We start from the raw sequence: 22,236 nt of genomic DNA on the forward strand, positions 1-22,236 counted from the left end.
CCACACCAATTTAATTTGTTGGTTCTCTGATTTTTTCAGGAAAAAGTTGAAGCGAGAGGGCGAAAAATAAAAATAAAAAAAATTGTCGTGTGGTAATGCCACGGATGTAATAAGGGGACTGTTATGTTATACCACCTGTATATTAGCCTCACATGGACCTCCAAAGGAAGGTGCAAGACAGGCAAACACCTGGACATGGAGAAGGACAGTGTAGAAGGGAATTAAGGCAGCCAAATAGACCAGGCACAAAATTAGCTCATAGGGCAATTATTATATTAATCTGGTTTGAATAAACTGAGATGATTCAACAGTCTGAAACCGCAGTCTTCATTGAACAAGACAGCAAATACAGCATTGTGACCATATCAATGGAATTACAAGCTATAAAAGTACAACTTTAGAATGTTAGACCACTTACAACAGTGACCAACAAGCACAAGTCCCAAAATCAATAAAATAAAAGACCAAAAATAATGTAATCTCATTCTTCTTTGAGTACAGAATGTGCACAAAATACTACTAGTAACAGAAAAAGTTACAGTAATTAAATTTTAACAAAACAAACAGTCCAATCTGATTCAGATTCTTGACTTTTTCTTGGCACTTCAGGGCTCCAGACTAACTTTTTGCGTTGGTTGCACTGGTGCGCCTAAACATTTTTTTAGGTGCACCAGCACAAAATTTATGTGCACCCAAATGTTTTCACCACCCCATACACACACGCACTCAGCTTTAAAAAATAATAATTAAAATAATAACAATAGCAATAATAATAGCAACAACAACAACAACAACAACAACAATAATAATAATAATAATAATAATAATAATAATAATAATTATTATTATTATTATTATTATTATATTATTGTTGCTATAGGCCTATTTTAAAAGACCTGGAGCATTTCATGTGCTATAGACTAGTCTTCCAAATGTGCTCTTTATAAAAGACATGACAGTAGGCTACCTAACTAACACATCTTGACTACAAGCAGTTTGGCTGGTAGAAAAGACCAAATTAGTAGCCTTTTAGGCAGTATGTGTTTGACTAGTAAGATCAACATACCAGCCTTTTCTGCAATAAGGCTACGCACACGGCACAAGTACAGAGTTACAATATGAAGATAGATGGATGGATGGATGGATTTTTTTTTAACAAACCCTGCTAAATATGTCATACTTTTTAAAATCATTAGGCACAAATAGCCTAGCCTATGTTTACAGTGGAATCTGAGGTGAATTGGGTTTTGTCTATTTGCCCGTTTTTGAGCACTCTCCCTCTGCATAATGAGTGTGGTATCTTAGCAAGCGCTACGAACAGACACGACAGCACTAGTGCGCTGCGTCTGCGTTTTTGTGTGGCAATGCGTTTTTGTGTGGCCATTTAGTTTTCCCCCGTGATTGTGACTCTCTCGTGTTTAAAATATCCTCAAGTCATTTTGCTGTTTCTACCGTGATAGTAACTCTCTCGTCCGTTGCAAAACTCGCCTGGTTGAGAACACAAAACTCGCTGGCACATGTGAACTCGGATAGTTGAGCGAAGTCGAACATTCTATTCTGAAACGTCGGGCTGCCTGTGAACGAGGAAGGGGGAGAAATTAAGCTACCGGTAACCCGGGGGGTTGCTTCCTCCAAGCGGGACCATAGTTGTTGTATTACTTTTTTTAAACTGCTATCCCACTCCACTAATTCCACTAAGAGCCATACTGTGTTTCACCGCTGCTACTGCTAACCCACAGGGGCTTCAACTTGCCATTGCATGTTTGTCTGTAAAACCATTGGAATGTAACGCGTTTCCTGATTCGCTAGTCGTAATCGGCATGTTGAAAGGAGTGATTTTATTGGTTCTCTACGTCACATGACCTCCAACTACTAAAGAGACACCTCTCCGTTCATGAAAACATGCAGTCTGCGTTTTTATTTTAAGCGATTTCATTTTTTGGGGTATTGAAACTGATTTTTTTTTTCCATTGTGATACAAAATACAAGCGGCGAATCCGAGAACCAACAAATTAAATTGGTGTGGCCTTAAAAACAATATTCACGCATATATAATTTATGAAAAAGGTTGGTGTGTGTGTGTGTGTGTGTGTGTGTGTAAACATGAGTAGCAAATGGTTTAAAGCGTTTTCAGACACATTTTCCATTATGCAATTTCAAAGTAAAGTATGCCATTATTGGTCAACATTTGGGGGAACTTCATTGCTGCTATTGTCTCCTTAGTCTGATTATTGTTTTGTCAGCATTTCCTGTCATAATGTTGCAGACATGTCTCAGCATCTCTCCCTTGACTTGGAAAGAGGGTTAGGGTTCTTGGGTTAGGGTCCCAAAGTGTGGTCACATTGAGTGTAATTTTTGTGTTTTTGTGTAACCTTTGTGCAACTTCCCAAACCCTTCGACAACACTTTCAGAGGAGCTACTGCTGATATCCAATAAACACAGACAAACATATGCATTATTCATTCACATACCACACAGTAACCGTGCCAGTGTTTTCACATGATGAAGGGATTTGACCCAGCCACCCACCCACCCACACCCACACCCACACCCACACGTTGACCTACCGCTAAAAGCCAGTGTTGTGATACGACGTGCAGGCCTCGGTCCTTTATGCCTTTGTACTCCCTGCTGTTGTCTCCAACTTTCCCCTCATAGATGTAGTGGGTCACTGAGTCATCACAAGCCCACCTGGAAGGAGTAAACACATAGACTGAATGATTAAAATTAGCTTAATAGTCATCACTGCAACTTGGTGAAATGAGATGTATTATTTCATTACAGGACACAACATACTGCACAGTATACCGTCCTTACCAAATCAAACCAGCATTTAGAAAACATGAAACAAAACCCTCAACGCACAGACAAACACATACAAACTTTTGTATCAGATGTCAGATGTACTAAATACAGCACAAAAACATTACTGTAACTCAAGTGGCTTACTGCTAATCTAAGTGTTTAAATTAATTGTTGATCAGATTTTGTTTAATACAATCACACACATTTCAAAACAGAAACTATATTTTCAGGGAAGTTGATACCAGGCCACACCAGTTTAGGGGCTATCGATTAAGAATTTGAATATTTCTTCAACACCACACACATGTTTGATTTGCAATGGCTTGGAACGCAGAATCATCAAATCACAAACCAAACACACAGTTTAGATTGGGGATTTCTCAAGAGGGACTTTTCATCATGTCATTTTCATTATGCCATTGTTACCACAACATTCATTCTGAAACCTGCTTTGAATTCTTCCTGCCCAACTTCCTCCAGGTACGCTATTGCATGCACACTTCAGTGATACAGTTACGCTCAAAATAATAATAGCAGTATCTTTAAAGGTGCACTGTGTGATATTTTTAGTAGTTTATTTCCATAGTTCATGCTGCCCATTCAAAAATGTTACCTTTTCCATGAATACTAATCACTTCAAATTCCAAGTATTCATTATGACTGGGAAAATTGCACTTTTCATACATGAAAAGGGGGATCTTCTCCTCGGTCCGCCATTTTGAATTTCCAGAAATTAACATGCTTAGCTGCAAAACTTAATTTACTTTTATCTTACTTGTAAGAACTAGTTCATTATTCAGTAGATATTCATGAAAAGATCAGATTTGGAAATAGGCAGCCGTTTCAATGAGCAGCATAGTTGCAATACCTACTCTGACCACCATCCAACACAGCAACTGTCAAAATTCTTCAAAATAAATTGTACTTTAATGAGCACAAATGCATAACCGAAATTAGAATGGGTCTTCAAAAAGATATTGTACGTATATCTGCGAGAATATTGTCCAATTTTGAAAACAACAAAGTTGCCATTATGCTGTGATGTCATTATGCTGTGATGTCATTATACGGTACCTGAAGTCCCCCCCGAGCGATGAGGCGATGGCATTGAGCTCCCCCTGCTTCTTACTCAGCTTCCTGCTCACACAGATCACCACACCAGCTAACGGACCAGGCTCCTCCACCTACAGGGGGGGGGTACGGGGGGGAGAGAAATCAAATGAGCAGGTGACTGAAATGTGTGTGTGTGTGGGTGTGTGTGTGGTCAATCTCTCCTCACATTCTTAGAACTGAGCTGAGCTGAGCTTATGATGTGTGTGGGTGTGTGTGTGTGTGATCAAACTCAGAGAGAGACTGTGGTCAATCACTCGCATTCTTAGAACTGAGCTGAGGTTACGTGTGGGTGTGTGTGCACGTGTAACAGTACCGTGCGTGACTGTTCTCTGCTGAGCTGCGGGCTGGCTCCCGGGTCGTTGAGGTGTGCTTGCGGGCGAGCGCTATTGGCCACGGCAGCCCGCAGGTTGCGGCGGATGACCTCCGTCAAAGGCGTCTCCACGGCCACCTGATGCTCCGACCCTGCCTTGTTGCCTGGGGTACGCAACTCATCCAGCACATCCTGACACCCAATAAACCAGAGGGAGACAACATGGAAAATACATTGCTTAAATAACACAAATGAGCTACATTTTGGAGAGCAAAACTTCATTAACAAAGGAAAATAAATGTAACAAAGTCACAAGTAATCCTACAGCAAACATGTAAAACTGTCGACCACAGGCAAGTGCATTATACTACAAAAAACTTAACTATTCCCCATCGAAACAAGCCAAAGGCCGGAAAAATGCAGAAGGTTAAGGTAATATCAAACAAAAAAAAGAATTCAATGTAGAATATTATAGAAAAATATGAAAGATGAATGCAGACAATGGCAAATTTAACAAAACACAAACACACAACAAACCAAACTACATTTTGCACAGGACAATACGTACATTTTTTTTTTTTTAAAATAAAAAAGTACCGGTAATTTAATTGATACATAGAATAGTATGCCTCTCTTCCATCGCCTCCCACCATTGAGAAGCCAAAGGAGAACATACAGGGCACTTCATTTAAAAACAAACAAATGTTGGATAGCACATTCAAATGCATCCCAAAAATGACAGGAAAATGCAGAATATTTGATTTTAAAATGAACAACTAAATTAGTCGATTTAGAATTTATATGGAATATGACAGTAAAGAAAAAGGACATGCATAATTAATACATTTTAAAAAGCAGAAATTACCACAAATAAGACAAATTATGGACAACACATTACACAAATATGACTACTAAAAACAAAAAGTCTAAAAGCCAGTACAACTAATGCGAGTCTGGTTGTGGTCAAAAGGGATTTTCCAAAGGAAGTTTTCAAGACAACCTAACTACCAAAGTAGAGGTTGTGGACGTGATGTCATCTGAATTCACAGTCTATCCAGAAATCCTTCAACGCTATAAACACATTAATCAAATTGATGCCAAGTATTGGTAACACTTTATAATAAGTACCCCTTTTTAGGCATTACTTAAGGGTTAGTTAAGCCTTATTTTACCATTAGTTAACCCTTAGTGAATCACCGAGTTAATCATTATGTAAGTATTATTTCTCATTTCCTAACTGTTATCTACTACCGTTAGTAAATGGTTAGTGTGTGCTGATATAACGGTTCGCTAAGCAAAGTTAAGCCTTAAATAAGCCTTATTTTTAACAATAATTAACCCTTGGTGAATCACGAGTAAGTCGTTATGTATGTGTTATTTCTCATTTCTTAACCATTAACTAATACCGTTAGTAAATGGTTAGTGTGTGCTGATGTAACTACTCGCTAAACAAAATTAAGCATTAGTTAACCCTTAGTGAATCACGAGTCAGTCATTATGTATTTCTGTGAAATTATTAAGTACTGTTAATTAATCATTCGTCTATGGTGATTTAACTTTCTGATAAGCATTAGTAAACCATCATTAAAATGTCTGATAACCCACCTTTATTTATGAAAAAAACATTATCTCTTTGTTGTCTCCTACCACCTAACCATTAACAAGTACTATTAGGCATGTATGGTAACGGTTTGTAAACTCTTGCTTTAGCATCAGTGAAGTCTTATTTAACCCTTTTGTAATGGTTAGTGTGTGATGACTGGTAGCATGGCAAACAGTAGGCCTAGGCCTAAGTTGAGGCTCATGTGACTGCCCCTCATGGATGTTTCTGGACGTTAACAAATGACTTGTTAAGCGTTGCTTATGCATTATCAAGGAATTACGAACCATTACTTAAGTATATCTGGGGAACTGATCTAAAGTGAAAACCTTTCCATGCTTTCCAAAAACGTTAACAAATGACTTCTTAAGCATTGCTTATGCATTATCAAGGAGTTAAAAACTCATTAAGTAAGTATATCTGGGGAACTGATCTAAAGTGAAAACCTGTTATGGCTTTACAACACATTAACGAATGACTTGATAAGCATTGCTTATGCATTACCAAGAAGTTTCAATGCATTACTAACGCATATCTGGGGAACCTTTTAAGTGAAAACATTTCCATGCTTTCCGAAACACTAACAAAGGACTTGGTAAGCATTGCTTATGCATTATCAAGGATTTATAACCCATCACTTAGCTATATCTGGGGAACTGTTCTAAAGTGAAAACCTTTCCATGCTTTCCGAAACGTTAACAAATGACTTGATAAGCATTGCGTAAGCATTATCAAGAAGTTTCAATGCATTAATAACGCATATCTGGGGAACTTTTTCTGTGAAAATCTTTCCATGCTTTCCAAAACATTAACAAATGACTTGATAAACGTTGCTTATGCATTATCAAGGAATTATAACCCATTACTTAAGTATATCTGGGGAACTGATCTAAAGTGAACACATTTCCATGCTTTCCAAAACGTTANCAAATGACTTGATAAGCATTGCTTATGCATTATCGAGAAGTTACAACTCATTACTTAACCCCTTAAGACACGGCATTATAAATTAGCTGTTACCAGAATGGCAATTACCAAGTTGTAATGTATTACTAAAGGCCCTCTGCACTGTCATAGTGGTGTAGTACTATAGTAGTTGCCTTTCAATGTCTATTACAGCGTGCCTCAGAAGGTACGGCGTGCATTAAGGGGCTACGTATATCTGGGGAACTGATCTAAAGTGAAAACCTTTCCATGCTTCACAAAACGTTAACAAATGATTTGTTAGGCATTGCTTATGCATTAACAAGAAGTTACAACTCACTACTTGCGCATATCTGGGGAACTTTTGAAGTGAAAACCTTTCCATGCTTTCCAAAACGTTAACAAATGACTTGTTAAGCATTGCTTATGCATTATCAAGGAGTTACAACTCATTACTTAAGTATATCTGGGGAACTGATCTAAAGTGAAAACCTTTCCATGCTTTACAAAACGTTAACAAATGATTTGTTAGGCATTGCTTATGCATTAACAAGAAGTTACAACTCACTTTTAAAGTGAAAACCTTTCCATGCTTAACTTTGCTTAGCGAACCGTTATATCAGCACACACTAACCATTTACTAACGGTAGTAGATAATAGTTAGGAAATGAGAAATAATACTTACATAATGATTAACTCGTGATTCACTAAGGGTTAACTAATGGTAAAATAAGGCTTAACTAACCCTTAAGTAATGCCTAAAAAGGGGTACTTATTATAAAGTGTTACCCAAGTATTCATAGCTATAACTTCCTTGCATCTCTACTCAACAACAACTGCTATCCATAAATATGTATACATACTTGAACCAGCATGCAAGCATAGAAATGTGAATGGAAATGTGAAATTAAATGTTATAAAGTAAAGAAATGTAAAGAACTCAAAATAATCAACAACGGTTTGCAATGCTCTGTTATTTGAAGTTGCTAAAGCTTTTCTTTGAGTGTGTTTTGTTGTGTGAGAAGGATCTTCCTTTAGCTTTAGCACAGCAGTGTGCATGTGAGTGAGTGAGAGTGTGTGTGTGTGCGTGTGCGTGTGTGTGTGTTTTGAAGTGGTTGGGAGTGGGTGGAAATTTGGATGGCACATTCAAATGCATCCCGAAAATGATAGGAAAATGCAGAATATTTGATTTCAGAATGAGCAATTAGTGGATTTGGAATTGATATGGAAAATGAATGTTACACTAAAAAATACTAGAGATGTCCCGATCCAGGTTTTTGCACTTCCAATCCGATACCGATATTTTATTTCATTTCGGATCCGATACCGATACCGGACGATACCGATACCGGCCTATCGGAGTATTTAAATTGAAAGTTATTTAGCCTACTTACTTTCTTGTCACACTCATGTTGAAAAGGGGTTTACTCTTGATAAGAACTAGCCAGCTGAATTAGGTGAGTTTGAGTAATACACAATGGTTTGTAATGAGAAACCTGTTAAATACAAATTAGGGAAAATAATAGTCAATTAACTACACAAACAAAAATGCCACCAGTGCTCTACTCTTGAACCAGATTCAATGTAAACCATAGAAAATCCATCAGTGCAAATAATATTCTAAACTGTAAGAGAATGCTTATTCAAGCAGTTGAAGTATTCATCTGTTTTCCATGCAAAGGTGGATTTTTTTGTAGGCTGCCAGCATGTTGACAATTCAGGACGAGTTAACAAAGACAAAAAAGTAAAGAAAATTGCAAGAGAATTTTTCTAGAGCAGACACACAGTAGGCATACCTAGGCTACTGGAGGCCCTCTCATATGCCCAAAGTAGCCTGAGATCCTCCATCATTATGCCATAGGTAGCCTAATACAGCCTAGATTAATGCCAATAATCAACAATCACAACTAAACAACCGCTACAAATTAATCAAAATGAAATTAGATAAATAGCTAAAATAAATCATAAACTAATTCGGACACAACCACTGTCGAGTAGGCTATTATAATATTTATTTATTCAGGTCAGTGGACACAATAACATTTAACAATAACCATTTTATACCGTATGCTTTTGCTCCTCCATGTGAATTAGCACATCCTTAATTTAACATCTGCTTAGCATCTTAGCAAGACGGCATTGTCGATATTAAAACACACACACACTCACACACGCGCACACACACGTTGTGGGACAGAAAGGGAGTGGTACTGTGGCTGGGCAACTTGAACAAACATTGGGGGATGAGAGGAAAGCAGTGCCTCGGAGAGAAGCATGTGAAATCTTTCAGTGTTTGTAGCTAAACATCAGCGCTTGTTACTGAAATACCATGTGAAACGCAGGCAGAGTGGCATGAAGCGCGCAATTCTGTGTGTCTGGACTGTTCACGGACACACAGAACAGTTTAAAGCTCTTTGAAACCACAGACTGAAAAACTAAAGGGCCGTACACACACGTCGCTGCTATTTACTCGCTACTTGCTCACTCGCCTACTTGCCACTCGCTCTGGGTGATTTTGTCTACTGGTTGTCATGGTTCCCGCTGTCCGCGCCAATAACGTCCGTACGAAACAAAATGTAGGCCTACGCTGTTTAACGTTGATCGTGTGCTGTGCACAACCATGCATATGAGCCTTTGATGGTGTACACTGTATGTATTTTCCTCAACACTTTTAACCAAAGTGTGATGGCGTGCAGAAGTTGGGTGGTCAGAACACCACAGGGGCAACGTCACCTGTCAATAATCTGTATTCTGCATTCCAATTGGTTACTCGCTTAACTCGCGTCGCTCGAAGATAAAATAAGTTTATCTCGGAACCCGCCCACATCGCATCGCTTGTACTCTCCTCGCCTACTCGCCAGCGAGACTTGCTGGAACACGTAGACATTCTATTGACTTCATCCGCTGAGCGACTAACTAGCAGCGACGTGTGTGTACGGCCCTTTACGCGTGTGAAAGCCGAATGAGAGCTGAGGCAGCTGCGCCCACGTGTGTGTGCTGACGAGAGCTGAAGGTGTGCTGGAAAATGCGGACCGGAGTTTAAGAACAACCACAGTAAACACTGGAATGGATTGCGGGTGCGCCGGAAAACACGGACCGGACTTTGAAAAAAATGGATTCTGGATCGGATTCTGGATCGGATTTTTTCGTGCTTGCCGATCCGATCCCGATACGCATTTTTTGCCTATATCGGCAGCCGATCCGATCCAGATATCGGATCGGGACATCCCTAAAAAATACATGCATAATTATTATCATTTTTTAAAACAGCAGAAATTATCAAATAAGCCAAATTATGGAAAGTGCACTACACAAACATGACTAATAAAAACAAAGTCTTTTAAAAACAAAAACAAAAAAAAAAACAATCCGATGAGTGCATGAGTATGGCAGTCCTTTCAAAAAGGAAGTTTCCAAAGGACGTTTCCAGGGCAACCTAACTCCAACCACAACTCAGCAGCAAATGTGAAAGGTGCTAACAATAGAAGATGTAGACGTAAGCAACCACCACTCCAACCACAACTCCGCAGCAGGTGTGCAGGGTGTGTACAGTAGAGGATGGGTTCACACATTCTATCAATCATTCAACCCAAAAAACACATTCATTCATTGATGTCAAGTATCCATAAAGCTTTTAAGCTCCTCTACTTAACTATTATAACTGATAACCAGAAATATTTATACACACTTATAATTGTACCAGCATGCACGTAAAGCATAGAAATGTGAAGTGTGTGTTTTGAAGTGGGTACTAACTAGCTCTTTAAGTTCAGAAAAAAACCTCTTCATACGGTGACTTTCAGAAGTCACTCAATGTCAAAGTGGAATGTGTGTGTGTTTAGGTAGGGAAGTTTCTGTTGAAGTGTGAGCAAGCGATTGCGTGCATGGTCTGGAGGTGAGGTGAATTGGGAAGGTGTCACTAATCACATCAAAACAAAAGCAAAAATTGTAGCGCTTCATTTTGGCCCAACACAGACAAAAGAAAATGTGCACGAGGGCAACAAAGAAAACAGAAAGCAACTAAATCTAAATCAGAAATCTAAGTTCACCGAAAATTCACCGACACACAGCAACAATTCTACTGGCTGCAGAGACTACACATACTATACACGAACACCTGCGTTCCTTCTCCTACCCACCCCCAGCAACCAATGACAAGGGGCTTTTATCCACCCTTTAAAGGGCAATCAGGCACGTTCCAATCAGTGTTTTGTTTGTTACCTCTGCAGTCAGCATTGTTGACTCGTGCCCGCTCATTGCTCCAGTGCAGCAGACAGTCCGAACCAAGAAGTGTGCACAGTACATACAAATATTAATACGAGACCATTAGAAGAGAGAAATGAAACACTGCAAACGTGAGATGTAATCCACCTTCTCACAGGAAGTCAAAATGCAGTAGCATTGTATGACAATAGCAAAAGCATGCCTTCCATTTTCCATCACATAAAAGGCCAATGATGACTAATCAAAGGTCACTCAGGCAGGTGCAACTGATCCAAAATGCTGCAGCAAGAATCCTAACTAAACCAAAGAAAAGAGTCCACATCACTCCAGTACTTAAGTCATTACACTGGCTACCAGTGAGATTTAGAATCGAGTTTAAAACTCTTCTGATAGTTTATAAGTCACTAATGGCTTAGGCCCTAAATATATTGTAAATATGCTTGAGCAATATCATCTTTATACAGTGCTGGCCAAAAGTATTGGCACCCCTTCAATTCTGTCAGATAATACTCAATTTCTTTCAGAAAATGATTGCAATCACAAATGCTTTGTTATTAATATCTTCATTTGTTTGTCTTGAAATGAAAAAACACAAAGAGAATGAAAAAAAAGTCAAATAAATGATCATTTTACACAAAACTCCAAAAATGGGCCGGACAGAAGTATTGACACCCTCAGCCTAATACTTGGAAGCACAACCTTTAACAAAATAACTGAGGACAACCACTTCTGATAAGCATCAATGAGTTTCCTACAACACTCTGCTGGAATTTTAGACCATCCTTGAGGTGATTTTGAAGGGTGCTTTCTCCACACTGCCATTTTGAGATCTCTCAATAGGTTTTCTATGGGATTCAAGGGTGGTCTCCTACATTATGCTGCAAAATGAGTTGATATTCTTCAGACTTCATAATTCCATGCAAACGGTCAAGCAGTTCACTGCCAGAGGCAGAAAAGCAACCTCAAAACATCAGGGAAACTCTGCCATATTTGACTTTACGGACCATGTTCTTTTCTTTTAAGGCTTCGTTTTTTTCCTCTATTCATTTCAGTTGGCACGAAAAAAATGAGGCCTTCAAAGAAAAGAACATGGTCCCTAAAGTCAAATATGGCAGAGAATCCCTGATGTTTTGTTCTAGCAGTGGACTGCTTGACCGTTTGCATGGAATTATGAAGTCTGAAGAATATCAACTCATTTTGCAGCATAATGTAGGAGACCATCATTTTTTTCATTCTCTTTTGTGTTTTTTCATTGCAAGACAAAACAAATGAAGATATTAATAACAAAGCATTTGTGATTGCAATCATTTTCTGGAAGAAATTGAGTATTATCTGACAGAATTGAAGGGGTGGCAATACTTTTGGCCAGCACTGTAGATGTCTTAGATCTTCAGAATCTCCTCTACTGGTTGTGCCTAGGGTCAAGTCTAGACGGTGAAATGGCATTTAGTCATTATGCTGCAAAATGCTGGGACCAACTTTCTGTCCAAATTAGAACTGCCACAACAATATCTTGTTTTAAAGGAAATTAAAAACAGCTGTATTCTCTTTCTCTTCTCTTTAGCACATTGAATGACAATTATGTATGATAATGTGCTATAAAAGCCATTTTGATTGATTGACTGATTGATTGATAATTCCACCTTTCCCTTTAGAATCTCTTTAAAGGGACACTGTGCAGGAAATGGTCAAAAAGGGTACTGCAACTATGCTGCTCATTGAAACTATTCTGCCTATTGCTGATCTTTACATGAACGTTTTCTAAGTAATAAACAAATATTTTCTAGTATGGTCCAAGTAGAGTCATTTTTGCAGCTAAAAATGGCTATTTTTGGAAATTCAAAATGGCGGACCATGGAGAAGATCCCCCTTTTCATGTATGAAAAGTGCAATTTTCCCAGTCATAATGAATACTTAGAATTTGATGGTGGTGGTAAGTATTCATAAAAAAGGTAACATTAATGAATGGGTGGCATGAATTCTGGAAATAAACAACTACAAATCTCACACAGTGTCCCTTTAACATAACTCATATCCTCTGACACTCTGGTAATTGGCCAAATGCTGATGAATTTTCAGTTTGGCTGGTAGAAAAGATAATCTTACTAGCCACTTTGACCCAGTGAGTGTGTGCTTGGCTCGTCAGATTTACATCCACTACCCATTTTGACTGGTCGTGAAAAAGGTTTAATTTAGGGCTCTGGTAACAATACAGCAGCCTGCAGAGAGTTGGTGTTAGTCAACTAGATGGAGAACTAAATATACAGCAATCTCTCACTGGCAGATTGGCATATCGATGGACAAATTAATTAATTAAAAAAAAAAAGAATGACCAAATCTATAATATAAAAAAATCTAATTTTACCTTGGTGTCGAAGTTGGGCTGGAAGAGCTGGTCCCTGCTGAGGAAGCGTGAGGGCGTGTCCAGCTGAAGAGGCGCCGCTTCCTTCAGCTGCGGGGTCCTCTTTTCCCGACCCCCCTGCCCCAGCGGCGTGCCCGAGTCCGATCCCGATGCGCCCTCCACAGCACTGTGACCTTTGACCTTGCGCAGTACAGAGTGGACGGCGCGGCTCTGGAAGCGGCTGGTGTCCAGCGGGGTGATGGCGGCGCCGCTTTGGGGCCCGAGCAACGGAGCGTCCGAGGAGGAACCTCGCGCTGCAGGAGCCGCCGTGGCAGCCGCGGTGGTATTGCAAGCAGGAGTTGAGGGCTTCTGGGAACCGCCCACATAGCTGCACTCGCTGCGGTCTGTTGGACGATATGTTGTTGATGGGAATAGGGAATAATGTCAAACAAGGTTTAAGATATATTGAAGGATAAACCAGATTAAAAACAAGCGCAATCAGAGATGGCAACTTGGCATCTGGCCAGCGCTGCCAGCTACTTTGAGTGTGGTCAAAAAACGACAAAAAGGCAGGTGTTGTGGCACACTGCTCTAAGACAGTGTTTCCCAACCAGGGGTACGTGTACCACTAGGGGTACGCGAGCACACTGCAAGGGGTACGTGGAAAAATGAAAAAAATGTATGGAGCATAGTCACATTGGGATGTAGAGCATGAGTAAAGGCGGATTCATACTTAACGTAACTGGCGCTAACCTCATTCATACCTCCCTCGCGACGATGGTGTGCGCTCAAAATGACGTCACACGCCCCTCCGCAAGCTGCCGCGGCGCAAGGTCGTGCACTCCATATTTTTTGTAACTTGGCGTGCGCCACCAGCGAGCATGCAGGTAGGCAGACAAAGCAGGAGTTGCGAAGAGAGGCTACAGCTACTGTAGGCTACTACAGAATGGACCCTGCATCATTTTGAGGATAATAAAATGTCCTAGAGAGTTATTTTATTAAATTAAATGTTGTTCAGTGAAACAATTGTTTACTTTGTTCAGAAGCACGTTGTGTTTGGCGATCTATTTATAAATTCTGCAGCCAGAACAATGCTCTCACATGGTCTTGGAATGATCTGGCAATGTAGGCTACAACAAAAATCTATGTTTCATTGTGGTAAGTCATAAGTCAGACGTTCAGTAGCCCTACAGCAGCCGTGTTTGGCTTTCTATTTTTATACATCTGTAGAACTCCCGCTGCGAGTTGCGATAGATTCTGTAGTTTCTCTCATGAACAGCAGAGGGCACACTTCCGAAAATGCAAGCAAAAGCCTGTAAATGACGCTTTTGACTATGAATGGTCTGTAAGGCTGTAACGATATTGCATCGAACCGAGGGATCGCGGTACGTAGACCCACGAACCCCTATCGCGAACCTTCCTCGCAGAATCGCGATGCGCCCTTTTAAGGTTGTTACCCCTCAGTCTAGAAAACAGCAGGATACAGGCAAATGCTTGCATATGCGGTTAATGCTTGTATATGCGCTCAAAGACAATTAGAAATGGGGCGCACATGAGCGAGTAACACTTCCATTCACCCCTCTCTCCTGTAAAATGTTCCGTCCAACCAGCACGTGCATTGGTTGTTATTCATTGCCTGAGCAACCTCCGCGACCGCGAGACAAAAAACTTGGGCAAACGTCGGAAGGTAAAGCACAGAAATGAACAACAGACCAAGAAGGCTTTATCAAACGTGTGAAGATTCTTTTTTATTCATGCATGCGCCAATGTATGTTGAGTGGAGATAGACGTTGAGCGGAGAGAGAGAAAGAGTGCGAGAGAGCGAGATGCTCCGCCTGCCCAAATTTGAAAGAGCTTTGAAAGAGCTCTATACGCTCATAAGAGAGTGTCTGAAGTCGGGCGAACGTTGAGGTCGATGTGGATATTAGGCAGCATTATATCCTCCCCACATTGAAAGCCTGCTTAGCGAAAACATGCTCCATTTCAAAATGTCAAATCACAAAACCAAACAAAGGACAACGTGCGTGTTGCATACTGAGAACATAACTGAGGTTCATTTCGAGTTCTGTTTGTATAAGCGTGTGCACGCTGCTGCACGATCAAAACAGTAACAAAAATATTAAACATCAAAATTAAGTGTTGCATTTCTGTAAGTAACTTAATACAACATGTTTCCTGATGAAATATGACCAGTGTTGTTTTCAGTTAATGTTTGGATATTAATTGGATAATGTTTGATAATGTGAGACAGTTGTTATAGGCTACCTATACTGGAACCCTGACCCTTCTCTCTCCATCTCTGTCTCTCACACATGGTCAGCATCTCAGCATGATATGATCTAAGCCTATTAGTAATAAGCCTATTTTTCCTTGGTGAACTAATATCCCTTATTTCTCTGTGTTGTGCTTTGATGTCAACACCTGGGGAACAGGTTGCAGTTGTAGGCCTATATCTGCAACATCATTTAGTAGACCTAAAAAAATAATGTAGGCAGGTAAATGCAAAAAGAAAGCATAGGCCTATATATAAATATAGCCCATAATTTATTTTCTTCTTATTTTTTTCCCTTAAAAAAAATAAAATCGTGGGGCATATCGAACCGTGGGTCATATATCGTGATACAAACCGAATCGTGGGTTGGGTGTATCGTTACAGCCTTAATGGTCTGCCACATTTTAATGATTCTCGTGCCAAATCGCGCACGTTAAGTATGCGGAGCCCTTAAGGGGGTACTCATGGAATGAAAAAAATGCCTAGGCGGTGCGCAAGACGGAAAAGGTTGGGAAACACTGCTCTAAGACACCATACCATAAACTGGTAAGTTGCCCCAATCTCTGATCGAATCTGGGTCTAATCAGTGAAATTATTGTTTTATATGCTATGGATGTGAAGACAAACTTGTATGTTGTTGGATGTCGAGCTCCACTCTAGAATTTGTGGTAGCCAATGTTCTGTACAAAATAAAGGACAGACCTGGTCGAGTCCAAAAGCTTAATTTGAGTTAGGGCTGCACGATTATGGAAAAAATCATAATCACGATTATTTTGGTCAAAATCGTAATCGCGATTATTAATCACGATTATTGATTTTTTTGCTGATTTTTTTTGATGAAACATAACCAAGAATTAACTATATACGGGGTGAGCAAAATAAAATGAATGGTAATAATTATGTAAAGGCAATAGCATGAAACTTAGGTGGACATATTTCCGGCCAGAAACACCAGCCTGTCAGTATGTTCTGGCTTCAAGGACGCTCTCAGAAGTAGGTCACTATTGCCACGATTAAATCACGATTAAAATTTCGACTTCGATTTCACTAATTTATCACGATTTTCGATTAATTGTGCAGCCCTAGTCCGAGTCCAAGTCAAGTCAGAGTCCAAGACAAGTCCAAGTCCATAAAAAAACGATCCGAGTCCGGACTCGAGTACTACGGTGGCACCCAAGGATGGCCATGCGTTAAGTAACACTGAACCTGTGTGACACCTAGTGCACCCCCCACATTTATGACAGGGACCCAGCTTGGCGTTGGCTCTGACCTGGAGATGGCGGCAGGTCCACCAGGTAGCGTTGCTCGTCAGCCTTGCGACCCAGCCGGGCCGACTCCAGGACCCAGCGGAGCGTGACGGCGGGCAGGCCCCACTTCTGGGCCGCCTGGTACTTGGTGCCCTCCGGTGTGCGCAGCACCAGGTGAGTGCTGGCCAGCATGCCTTTGCGCTGGTTGGCAGTGCGCACAAAGAAGTCTTGAACGCTGCAAGGGAGGAGATGGCATCGCAAACGTTAGAAATTGAGAAGAAATACAGCTATACAGGGTTTAGATGTAAGCAACTTCACCATATACAGGGTTTAGATGTAAGGAACATGCCAATTTGCTTGCAACTAAACTCTTAAAAACACAACCTGGATCAATTAGAATCTTCACAGACCACAGCAAAGCTGTGCTTTCAAACATTTTTCTGACTGTCTTGAAACAACATCCACAAACCAAGACAAACAGGTCCAGTAAAAACATTATATATTTGCTCCTTTTCCATTCTATTTACTTAAAAAATGAGAAAAGGTCGCACCATGCATAGGTTTCTTTATTATTATGTAATAATAAAGAAACTAGGGGTGGGCATAGATTAATTTTTTTAATCTAGATTAATCTCACTGTAATTATGAAATTAATCTAGATTAATCTAGATTAATCTATATCAAAATGGCTCATTCAGAATAGGCACGATAGCGAAATAATGCCGAAAAAAACCTTGGGGTTTCTTAAGACAGATGGCGCATTAGACCAGAGCTCATCTTTTTTTTTCCAAAATGCATCTCATCTTCAAAAAATGGTCATGTTGATACTTGGTGATGAAAAAATTACAGCAATATGTGTAAAGTGTGTCCAATATGTTAGGAAGCATTTACAGTTATAAGATACTGAAATTTCAAAATGAACAGCGCTATAAGTTGTAGAGGCAAATACAGATAAATCTATCAAACATTTAATTTTAAACAGAATTACCTCAACAATGCAGCATTTCTAATGGGCAGAGAGAGAGAGAGAGAGAGAGAGAGAGAGAGAGAGAGAGAGAGAATCTGCCACTGACTGTTAAAAGGGCTCCTTTAAGAGGGGGAGGAGCTCTGTGCGTAGTTGGCACAGCAGCCCTCATCTAGAACCTACAGCACTGGCACACGGCGATTTGACAGTTGTTCTCAAAGTTAGAATGCCAGATGAGTTACAACTCGACATGAATTCAGTTTGCAAAAAAAAAGTCAAGCGCGAAAACCGCGAGCTTTATTACCGTCGGACATGAGAATATCTCACTGAATCGCAAATGTGCGCGATTGCAACACAAACATTCAGCGAGAGTAGATATTGACAGTTTCAGTTTGACAATATTCAAAATGCATAGGACTATCACAGGACTATCACGGAATGTTTTGCAATTATAGCACAGGCAAGATTTCTGGAAGTTGTTTATGTATTCTATGCATGTAGGAAATGTAGGCTATGTCGGGCTGGTAGCTACTCACACACAATAGGCCTAATGTCTCTCTATGCTTCACCTCAAACAATAACGTCTCTTTAGTCTACCACCTATGAAAAAGCACTCAAACAACAACTACCACAGCAAAGGGATTAATGTTTTCAGCATGCAAACACTTCATATTTAGTAGGTCTGCTGAAACAACAGGTGGAGAGAGGAGAAGCGACTGGAGCGCAGTCTGAAAGCGTCTGTCAATTAAACGCTATGGTGACGTGCATACCCAAACTCCAAACCTATTTGAGAATAGATTAACGTGCGATATTTTCTTTATCGCGCGACAAGAGTCTCACATTATCGCAGCACGTTAACGCCGATAACGGCCCACCACTAAAAGAAACCTATGCATGGTGCGACCTTTCCTCATTTTTCAGTTTTACAATATTTTGGTCAGCACTCTTAAAAGAAGAAAAACTTGATGGGTGTCAATAAGTGGGTGTTTTTTTCCTTCAACTGTTCCCAGGTCAAAAGGTCTGACTGTTCCGACTCTTTATTTCTGAATAGAACTATATAAAATACAATTGTTGTGAATAGGGGCCTGGTTATAAACCAGAATGTAGCGATGAGTTTGTCGCTTGAACAGCAATCTTCCTAGCTCACCAATGAATGGATGGAAGGACAATGAAAAAATGGATGGCAAAAAAAATGATAAAAAAAAAAACAGGTTGTCAGGTTTACACAACTCCCCCAAGTCCGTTGCATTTAAGCTTACAATAAATGCATTGCTATTGAGGTCAAACGCTACCCACAAAGAACAAGACCCACCCAATCGATTCCCATCAAGAGTAACGAACCACCAATGGACTTCAAAGAATAAAGCACTCTCTCCTCTCCGCACACAGCAACACCCACACGGAGAGGGTGATGCTACAGGGACTCCCCCGTCACTGCTCAGCACTCACACAGAAGTCATTGCCAATGTCAAGGCATTTAGTAACGAAAATCAAGAAGGGGGATAAGTTAATCAAAAAAGAGGGGCAGTGAAATGACTGTACAATGCAATTACATCATGGTAGACAATAGAAATGTGTTCCAGGTTGACATTTGAGGAGACAGGAGAGGCAGCTAGGGTTCCATTGTGATACGCAAGATTGTTCCACAGTTTCTAAAGGCTCATGCCTTCATCTTTAGAAATAAAACATGTGTGTAATAAGTTGCCTGAATGTAATCTTAATCAAGTAATTTGGCAGCAATTTGGCAGCAATTCAACCTCATACATGCTGTATGTTACATACAAAGTATGTATTCAAGTTAGTATAGCCAAATAAATTTTGTCTGGCCAGTGGCCACATAAAAACGTTATCAAATTGTTGCATTGTTGCGTGTAAAAGGCAGAGAGCTATCCCAAACCATCTCCAACTGTTGCACATGCATTGCTCTTCAAGTTTACCAGTATACTGTTAACAACAGCGCCACACAGTGGTAGAGAAAGGACAGTGTAACAAAACAGTCTTGCCATGAGGTTGACGTCAGAAACGTTGACATACAAAACTAGAAAAACAGAAAGCATGTGAATTATGAAGTTTTGTTTTTGTTTTAACCATTTACCAGCAATTCATAAATATGTTATTTTATGTCTACCAGGCACTCATATTGAAAATGATTGGTGCCAATTTCCATACCTGGTGTGCACGCAAGTGTAAGCCCATATGTACTATACAAGCCAATTGATTTATTTATTTCATTATATACAGTGCCCTCCATTATTATTGGCACCCCTGGTTGAGATGTGTTTCTTAGCTTCCAATTATTATTATTTTTCTCTAAATAATATGGGACCTTAATGGAAAAAAAGAGAAAAATCCAACCTTCAATACAAGTGCATTTATTCAGTGGGGAAAAAATCCCACATAAAGAAATAATTATTTGACATCAAATAATGTGTGTCACAATTATTAGCACCCCTGTTGTTAATATTTTGTACAACCCCCTTTTGCCAACAAAACAGCACCTAATCTTCTCCTATAATGTTTCACAAGATGGGAAAAGACAGAAAGAGGGATCTTCAGCCATTCCTCTTTGCAGAATCTCTCTAAATCATCCAGAGACCTGGGTCCTCTCCTCTGTACTCTCCTCTTCAGCTCACCCCACAGGTTCTCAATGGGGTTGAGGTCTGGGGACTGAGATGGCCATGGGAGGAGCTTGATTTTGTGTCTGGTTAACCATTTCTGTGTAGATTTGGCCATATGTTTAGGGTCATTGTCTTGCTGAAAGACCCAGTGACGACCCATCTTCAGCTTTTTGGCAGAGGGCAACAGATTTTGATTTAAAATGTCCTGGTATTTCAAAGCATTCATGATGCCATGCACCCTAACAAGCTTCCCAGGGCCTTTGGAAGCGAAACAGCCCCACAGCATCACTGACCCACCCCCATACTTCACAGTGGGTATGATGTGCTTTTCAGCATGCGCATCTTTCGTGGCACGCCAGACCCACTTAGAGTGTTTGTTGCCAAAAAGCTCAATCTTGGTCTCATCTGACCAAGGCACACGGTCCCAGTTGAAGCCCCAATACCGCTGGGCGAACTCCAGACGTTTGCGTTTATGATTGTGGGTGAGGAAAGGTTTTCTTTGTGCATGCCTCCCAAACAGCTTGTTGGCGTGTACCACTGTTCCAGTTGTTTTGAACTTCTTAATTATTCCTCTCACAGTAGATATGGGCAGCTGCAGTTGAGTGGCAATCTTCTTGTAGCCTCTGCCTGACCTGTGAAGGTCGACGCACATCTGCCTCACTTGTATGCTGTGTTCCTTTGTCTTTCCCATGTTTAAGAGTGGATAAGAGAAATGGCCTCGGTGTCACGTCATATTTATACCCCAGGGAAACAGGAAGTGATGAATTACTAATTAAATGTTCCTACATACTCTGGTAAACTTCGTAAACTACTGTAGAAATGACAGAAATGCTTCAATTATATTTATTTCCTGGGAATTGTTAAGGGTGCCAATAATTGTGGAACAGGTGATTTAATGAAAAAGAATTATTTTTTAGTCAGGGATTTTTTTTTATTTTCCTACAATTCATTTGAGTTGAAGGCTACATTTTCCTAAAATTTTCAGTGTGACAGTATTCTTCTGCAATAAACACTGAATTTATTTTAAGGCTTTTAACACATCTCAACCAGGGGTGCCAATAATTATGGAGGGCACTGTACATGTTCTTCTTCCCTTCAAGAGTGTGTGGCTGACTGACCTGGCGCCCAGGTGCTTGGCGAGCTGTATGAGCGACTCCCTCTCGGCGCCGGTGAATTGGCTGAAGGAGAGCACGCAGGCCTTGAGGGGAGAGCCGGCGCCCAGCACCGCCACCGGGGTGAAGAGAGGGTGGGACGACAACTCCAGGACACTCTGCTGCTCCACACACATGGCCTACATAGGCAGACACACACACACACACACACACACGGTCATGCAACCCCCACCAACACCATATAATCACCCTCCTGCCCAGAATTTTCTAACCACAATGCATCAAATTGCCAAAACGCGCATGTGCGCTGCCTAGCAAAAGCAGCATTGCTTCATCATGATTGTGCCCAAGTTCACTCTTTCCCTCCTCCTCTACCCTCTCCCCCCGCCGCCACCCTCCTCCTCCTCCTACCCATCACCACCCTCATCCTCCTCCTCCTCCTCCTCCTCCTACCCACCACCACCCTTCTCCTCCTCCACCACCACCCTTCTCCTCCACCACCACCCTACTCCACCATCACCACCCTTCTCCTCCACCACCACCCTACTCCACCATCACCACCCTTTCCCTCCTCCTCTTCCCTCTCCCCCCGCCGCCACCCTCCTCCTCCTCCTCCTCCTCCTACCCACCACCACCCTTTCCCTCCTCCTCCACTACCTCCACCCTCCTCCTCCTCCACCACCACCTCCACCCTCCTCCTCCTCTT

The 22,236-nt window shown here is 40.8% G+C and overlaps 1 protein-coding gene across 2 annotated transcripts in view; it reads right to left on the reverse strand.

Moving 5' to 3' along the window:
- The window catches only part of topbp1 (DNA topoisomerase II binding protein 1), a 64,252-nt gene that overhangs the window by 34,056 nt on the left and 7,960 nt on the right, over nucleotides 1–22,236 (reverse strand). For both annotated transcript variants that reach the window (XM_063207072.1, XM_063207071.1), the window contains exons 12-17: nucleotides 21,537–21,709; nucleotides 16,860–17,071; nucleotides 13,342–13,721; nucleotides 4,232–4,420; nucleotides 3,880–3,989; nucleotides 2,568–2,691 (exon numbers count right to left, since the gene is read on the reverse strand). In XM_063207072.1, coding sequence (XP_063063142.1) covers nucleotides 2,568–2,691; nucleotides 3,880–3,989; nucleotides 4,232–4,420; nucleotides 13,342–13,721; nucleotides 16,860–17,071; nucleotides 21,537–21,709 — 1,188 coding nt within the window. The remainder of the gene's footprint in view (nucleotides 1–2,567; nucleotides 2,692–3,879; nucleotides 3,990–4,231; nucleotides 4,421–13,341; nucleotides 13,722–16,859; nucleotides 17,072–21,536; nucleotides 21,710–22,236) is intronic.

The sequence above is a fragment of the Engraulis encrasicolus genome, chromosome 9 (assembly GCF_034702125.1).
Source record: "Engraulis encrasicolus isolate BLACKSEA-1 chromosome 9, IST_EnEncr_1.0, whole genome shotgun sequence".
Taxonomy (NCBI): Eukaryota; Metazoa; Chordata; class Actinopteri; order Clupeiformes; family Engraulidae; genus Engraulis; species Engraulis encrasicolus.